This window comes from Lepidochelys kempii, chromosome 7 (genome assembly GCF_965140285.1).
Source record: "Lepidochelys kempii isolate rLepKem1 chromosome 7, rLepKem1.hap1, whole genome shotgun sequence".
Classification (NCBI taxonomy): domain Eukaryota; kingdom Metazoa; phylum Chordata; order Testudines; family Cheloniidae; genus Lepidochelys; species Lepidochelys kempii.
Genome location: NC_136386.1, coordinates 59,206,737 through 59,212,736, shown reverse-complemented (window position 1 = coordinate 59,212,736; position 6,000 = coordinate 59,206,737). Strand labels below are relative to the sequence as shown.

The following is a 6,000-nucleotide window of genomic DNA, read 5'->3' as shown; positions in this document are numbered from 1 at the left end:
AGGCAACCCTGACCAAAAGGTTTGGACCGCCAAACATCCAAATTTTCATGTCTCCCACCTCTGTAAAAGAGACACTGGAAACTGGTCCAAACCTCCTGTTTGTTAGGCCCTGAACAGAACACAGTAAGAAAACACAATGGATTCTTCTTCACAGAGCCCCAGGCCAAGGTTTTCCATCACACTACAGCAATTTTTTTTTAAAAGGCAGTCCAACCCCTAGAGAAAGTTCCCTTCCAGAAAAAAGAACAGGAGTTCTTTGTGGCACCTTAGAGACTAACAAATTTATTTGAGCATAAGCTTTCATGAGCTACAGTTCACTTCATCGGATGCATGTAGCTCACGAAAGCTTAAGCTCAAATAAATTTGTTAGGCTCTAAGGTGCCACAAGTACTCCTTTTCTTTTTGCGACTACAGACTAACACAGCTGCTACTCTGAAACCTTCCCTTCTAGAGATGCTCTAGTTCAAACAGGAATACTTTGGGGAAGGTCTCTGGCCTGTGCTATACAGGAGATGAGACTAGTTTATCACAGTCATCCCTTCTGGCCTTTGAAGCCATGAATCTGTTGAAGCCATGAATCTGTTGAATCCATGAATCTGCCAGTTTGTTCTCTGTGTCCTGTCTTCACCCCAAGTCAGCATGTTTTATTCAAGTACATAAAGGTTGTTACTAAGAGGAGGGAGATAGCTTGTTCTCATTAACCACTGAGGATAGAACAAGCAGCAATGGACTTAAATTCCAGCAGGGGAGGTTTAGGTTGGACATTAGGAAAAACTTCCTAACTGGCCGGGTCGTTAAGCACTGGAACCAACTGCCTAGGGAGCTTGTGGAATCTCCTTCACTGGAAATTTTTAAGAGTATGTTAGACCTGTTAGGGATGGTCTAGATAATACTTAGTCCTGCCCTGAGTGCTGGGGACTGGACTAGATGACCTCTCAAGGTCCTTTCCTGTCCTATGATTCTATGCTTCTTGTTAATAGACACGGGCACTGTGGGTTTCCTTTCCAGGCACTGGCTTGGATTGATGTTTTGTCAGCTCATACAAGGTTTCCCCAGAGTCCTGAAAGGCCAGTACCCCTCACCAAGGGGCCAAAACAAAACCCACATCCAGACACTGGGAGTGGTTGGGATCTGGATGTAGATCTAGTGGCTCAGACTTGTCTCTTTAAAGAATATATGAAATAGTTAAAGTTGAGCTCCAAATATTTGGCAGCGTTCAGGGGGTTTCTGGTAGATGGTTATTATTAAATCTGAACCAGGGCAACCCCACATGACAAAGTCACACCCCTGTAGATTTAAAGGACTATTGCAAAGACCATTTCACTACTAGAAAAGGAGTACTTGTGGCACCCTAGAGACTAACTAGAGACTAGCTTATTTGAGCATAAGCTTTCGTGAGCTATAGCTCACTTCATCGGATGCACTACTGATAGTGTTTGCAGTTCAGTCATTGCTGCTGGAAGAAACTTGTTGCTAGGTCAGGTTATGCTAAATAAGCAAGAGGTCTGTATTGGCCTGAGTCTGTTTGCAATCCACCATTTCCATGCCACCCTTTCAAGCAGGGACATGTTTGCTACCTTGAACTTAAATCCAAAAAAGGGAACCGATATATCTGCAAACGCACAGATACTCAGGATGTGGCTGCTGTTTCCTATCACAAACACGTGACCTGAGTTGGTGGTTGTTTTTCCACACTGCAAAAGAAAGAAATCCAGCAAGCTTAGGTGATACTTTTGTGTCACTGAACGATACAATGATCTTCCTGACAAGCTGGATTCCTGTCCTAACTATGTTTCTGCTTCTCTTATGTAAGTGATCCAATGTATTTCCTTTTTGTCTCTTTCCACAGGCTAAATATTTAAGCTCTGGGGTGGTGCTATACTGTTTATCTCTTGATCGTGCTGGTGCTGTTTATTTCTCAGATGGATTATGTGCATGCTGGGTTTTAAAGTTTATTTCTCTGCAAAGTGAAAAGGGAATATTTATAGACGGGGTGGTGTTATTTTGCGGAGCTTTCTAGACAGAGTTTCATAGCTGGAGTGCAGCAGATATATGAGGGATCGGACATGACAAAACAAAAGGCACAGTTCAGTTACATACCTGCTTCTTTGCTGGTGAGAGAGCTGATGGCTGCAGAGCGTTCCCCTAGGGATTTCACTTACAGGGTAAATAAAAAGCAATAGTCTATGTGCATTCTGTGTGCAAGCCCCTTTCTAACCTCTCCATACACCTTGCTTAGCAATTCACATGCCACTCTGGACATGCAGAACATAAAGTTTTCTGGGTGTTCTCAGAGCACCTGCCAGCATCTGGCACATTTGCTTTCACAACAGCCCTCCCATGAGATGGGTTAGGATTATCCAGCCCCATTTTACACATGGGGACACTGAGGCACATTGAGGGGACGTGTCAGGAAGAGCCCTATTAAGAAGGGGCAGAGCAGAGCCTGCAGCTCATGCAAAACATCCAGCCAATATGCAGATTAGCCTCGTTTCTTTTGATTTATGGGATTGGGGAGTCATCTGCTGCTACTGGGGGACACTCCCCAGCCTTCCTTCTCAATGGGAGTAATCACAGGAAACTCATTAGCCTCATACAGCCTCAAAGAGTTACCCCAGTGCAGCTTGCTGCAGTCCCACATGTGCACACAGGTCATTCTAGTTCAACTGCACTGTGGATGCAACTGCACTGAGACTTGCTCCATTGCAGTGGCACCATACAGAGCTGTAAATCCTTTGGCGGAGAGGCAAGGGGCGTTAACAGGGTGTGTGTGTTTTACTCGTACTGCTGTAGCCAATGCCACATCTCTCCACTGCAGATAAAGCTAGGGAGGGGCCCAGATTCCTGTCTCTGGGTGGGTGTTAACATATGGCCCATAGTGATGAAGAAGGAAGGACTCAGTTTGCCTGGACATCAACAGTGCCTGACTCATGAACCAACCCATTAGTCTAACTGTTGTATTCTTGGTGTGCAAATGCCATAGTACCTAGCCCAAATATTTTCCTTTTTCTAATAGCTCAGGAATGATTTCCATCCTCCCTGGATTTCTCTCTCCCCTTCATGTCCATGGGTAGTCTATATTTGTCTCCAGAGTTGTCTGCCCACTCAAGGTTTGCTATCTGCCTTTCCCCCCACTCCACCTCTCAATATTCCAGGACTCTGCCTCTCTCTCCCTCTACCCACTTGCTTTCCCCAGCACTAACAGCACTGACCACATGCCAGTGGTGGCTACTGAGATGCCACAAGGCCATTTGTTGATTGCTGGAATGCTGTGAAGAATGGGAGGGAGGGAGAGATCTGAAAAAGTAAAGAGGCAAAAGGTCTCAAGGGACTAGAAGATGAAAAGAGGCTGGAGAAAGTGCTGATCGCCATGAGAGGTGAGGCATCGTATTGATACAATTCACAGCCAGGTGATGACATGGGAACATTTGACATGGTTTATTTTTCACGTTATTGTTCAGCAGTGAGATGTGAGGGGTGAGCAATTGATGTTTCCTCCACACCAGTCCGCACATCACAGTGCACCACAGAGCCCTGGTTTTCTCTGCACCTTGGCCCATGGACACACCTACACAGTGAAATTCACCAGCAGAGTTGTGCACAAGGGTCCATTTCACATTGCAGCAGTTCACAGTGTGGGTCATTTAGTTATGATTCTATTCTCTGTATTCTGCCCCTTTATATTTAAGGTCTGCTGGGGTGGGGAGAGCATTCACAGTGGAGGTCCTTTCAGACTGAGAGATGCTCTGGTGCTGCTCATGGAGACATTGCATTTGTTCTTTGTTTGTTTGTTGTTTTCTTTAATCTAAAATGCAATCCATCTAGACTGGAAATGCAGGTCTCACTCTTTGTGCTCATGACACAGTCAAACCTTTTCCTTTTCTTTGAAACTGGGTGGATTCACACGAATGTCAGGCTGGATTTCAGGTTCAAACAAGAACTCAGAGCAACACTCAGTTAAAGCTGCTGAGTTAAACCCTCATAAGACAGATTGTGAGCTCTTTGGGACAGGGACTATCTTCCTGTTCTGTGTTTGTTCTGTGTTTTCCAAACACAAGGGAATCCTGATCCATGACGGGCTTCTGGGTACCACCACAATACAAATATATTTGCATTATTGTGCAAATTGCATATTGCACGTGAGTTTGGTAGTGAAGGGAACAGGACGAAGGACCATCAGTTGGCCCAGGTTTGCTTGAAAATGGTCCAGTGGTCGCTCAAAACCAGAGATAGTTCTGTAAAGTTGCAAAGTTATGATCAAGATCTAACTATTTCCAAAATTATGGGGGATTCAGATCTGGGAATTATGTTTGGCACATTATAGAGATGGCGGCCAGTCGTAAAGCTGGATCTGGACTTCTCCAGAATTTGGGGGGTATTCAAAGCTATTCCCTTCCTTTCTGCTGAGAAGTTGCAAACATTTCAACAAACCAAGCTGATTTTGTGGGTTGCAACAAACATGCGAGCAATGCATGGTTTCAGGTGTGGTCTCCATGACACAGCTCTTGTCACGTGGAAGAAAACAACCCGATTGTTTTACATATAAGTGAAGTTAAATTCAGAAGCAAATGGTATTTAAACTGCACCCACTAGCTATTATTAAATCAAATCCATATTGAAGCGTATGAATTGAAAGCATCATCCCAATTCCTATGGGCTTCCAGAGGCCTCCGTCCTTCCCTTTTTAAAAAGAAACTAATAATTAAATCTCTATGTATTAAACTGACCTACATGAAATAGTCCATGTAAAATATGATTCCTGCCATAAAACACATAATCCACCACCAGTTTAATTCCATTAGAAAGCAGTCATGAAGGTCTCTGTATTATGATCATTAGGATAATAAAAGTAATACAATATTACTTTTATTATGTTTGAATTTAAAACATTCTTCATATGAGCAGAAAGAATAATTAAGGGGATGGGTAGAAGGAAGGCTTTTTTTACATTTATAATGAAAGAAGTTCACATGCTGAAGCAAAGTGAATTAAGTTAGTTCTTTGGTTTCTAAATTAAAACCTAAGTGTTCCACACCCTTTCCTCCCTTAGAGCCTTTCAACATCATTTTAATTTCCTCTTTTGTAACCAGGACACTGGTCATGCAGTGTTGTCCACTTTTGCGGGTTTATCATAGCTGTTTTTCATGAAGCCTCAGCTCCTGGAGTCATGTGACTACAATAGGAAAACAAATCATTTTTTAAAAGTAAGTTTACAGCCCTCCTGATTGCAGAGTTAAGTTTTAAAATGTGAACACTGAGGGCTCAAAAAGCATCTGGACATTTATATGGCTTAAAATCTCATGATTTTTCAAGCCAATCTCAAGATTTTCTGAAGCCTTAATATGCAGGCTAGATTTGTTCCAACATAAATCCATTGTCAATCACTGAGATTAATCCAGGCCTCCAGGTCTGGAGCCCTTTCTCTGTTATTAGCATCTTGGTAAAGGAGACAAGAGCTTGCACCCTTCACGAAACACACCGAGGAGGAATGATTCCTTACGTGAACTTTTTAAAATCTGCATAAAAATCCCATCTCGGTGTCTGTGTGCCTAATGCCATCAGGTGCCACTGCTGTCATTCTGAGCAGAGCTAGTCGGAAATGTTCTAGCAAAAATGGCCTATTTTCCTAAAACAAAATTTTTGCTGAAAATTTTCATTTCATTAGAGATTTTCAGTGAAAGACCAAAATCTGGAGGGGCAGGGGGAAATTGTTAACATTTTTTTAGTGGGAAATGTTAATTCCTGCCCCCCCCCCCCAGCTTGAAATTGTCCATGAAAAACAGTATTTTCTGTTTTGCAGAAGCTGATAGCTCAGAATGTAGGCCGCACACGGTTTTGTGGGAAAGGATGGAGCTTGGCAAGTGGCCCTATGATGAAGTGGGAGGTTGGGGCTGAGGGTTCTGGAAAGTTCCCTCTCACACCATCACATTTTCCCTTGTGAGACAACATCCCCGAGGAGACCCCCTCTGTCAGCAATCTCATGCTGAAGGCTGGACTCGT

The 6,000-nt window shown here is 43.4% G+C and overlaps 1 protein-coding gene across 3 annotated transcripts in view; it reads left to right on the top strand.

Moving 5' to 3' along the window:
- The first annotated feature begins 1,670 nt into the window (after window positions 1-1,670).
- TMEM273 (transmembrane protein 273) overlaps window positions 1,671-6,000 on the top strand; it is a 37,259-nt gene continuing 32,929 nt past the window's right edge. For all 3 annotated transcript variants that reach the window (XM_073353080.2, XM_073353077.2, XM_073353078.2), the window contains exon 1: window positions 1,671-1,808. In XM_073353080.2, coding sequence (XP_073209181.1) covers window positions 1,754-1,808 — 55 coding nt within the window. In that variant the 5' untranslated portion in view covers window positions 1,671-1,753. The remainder of the gene's footprint in view (window positions 1,809-6,000) is intronic.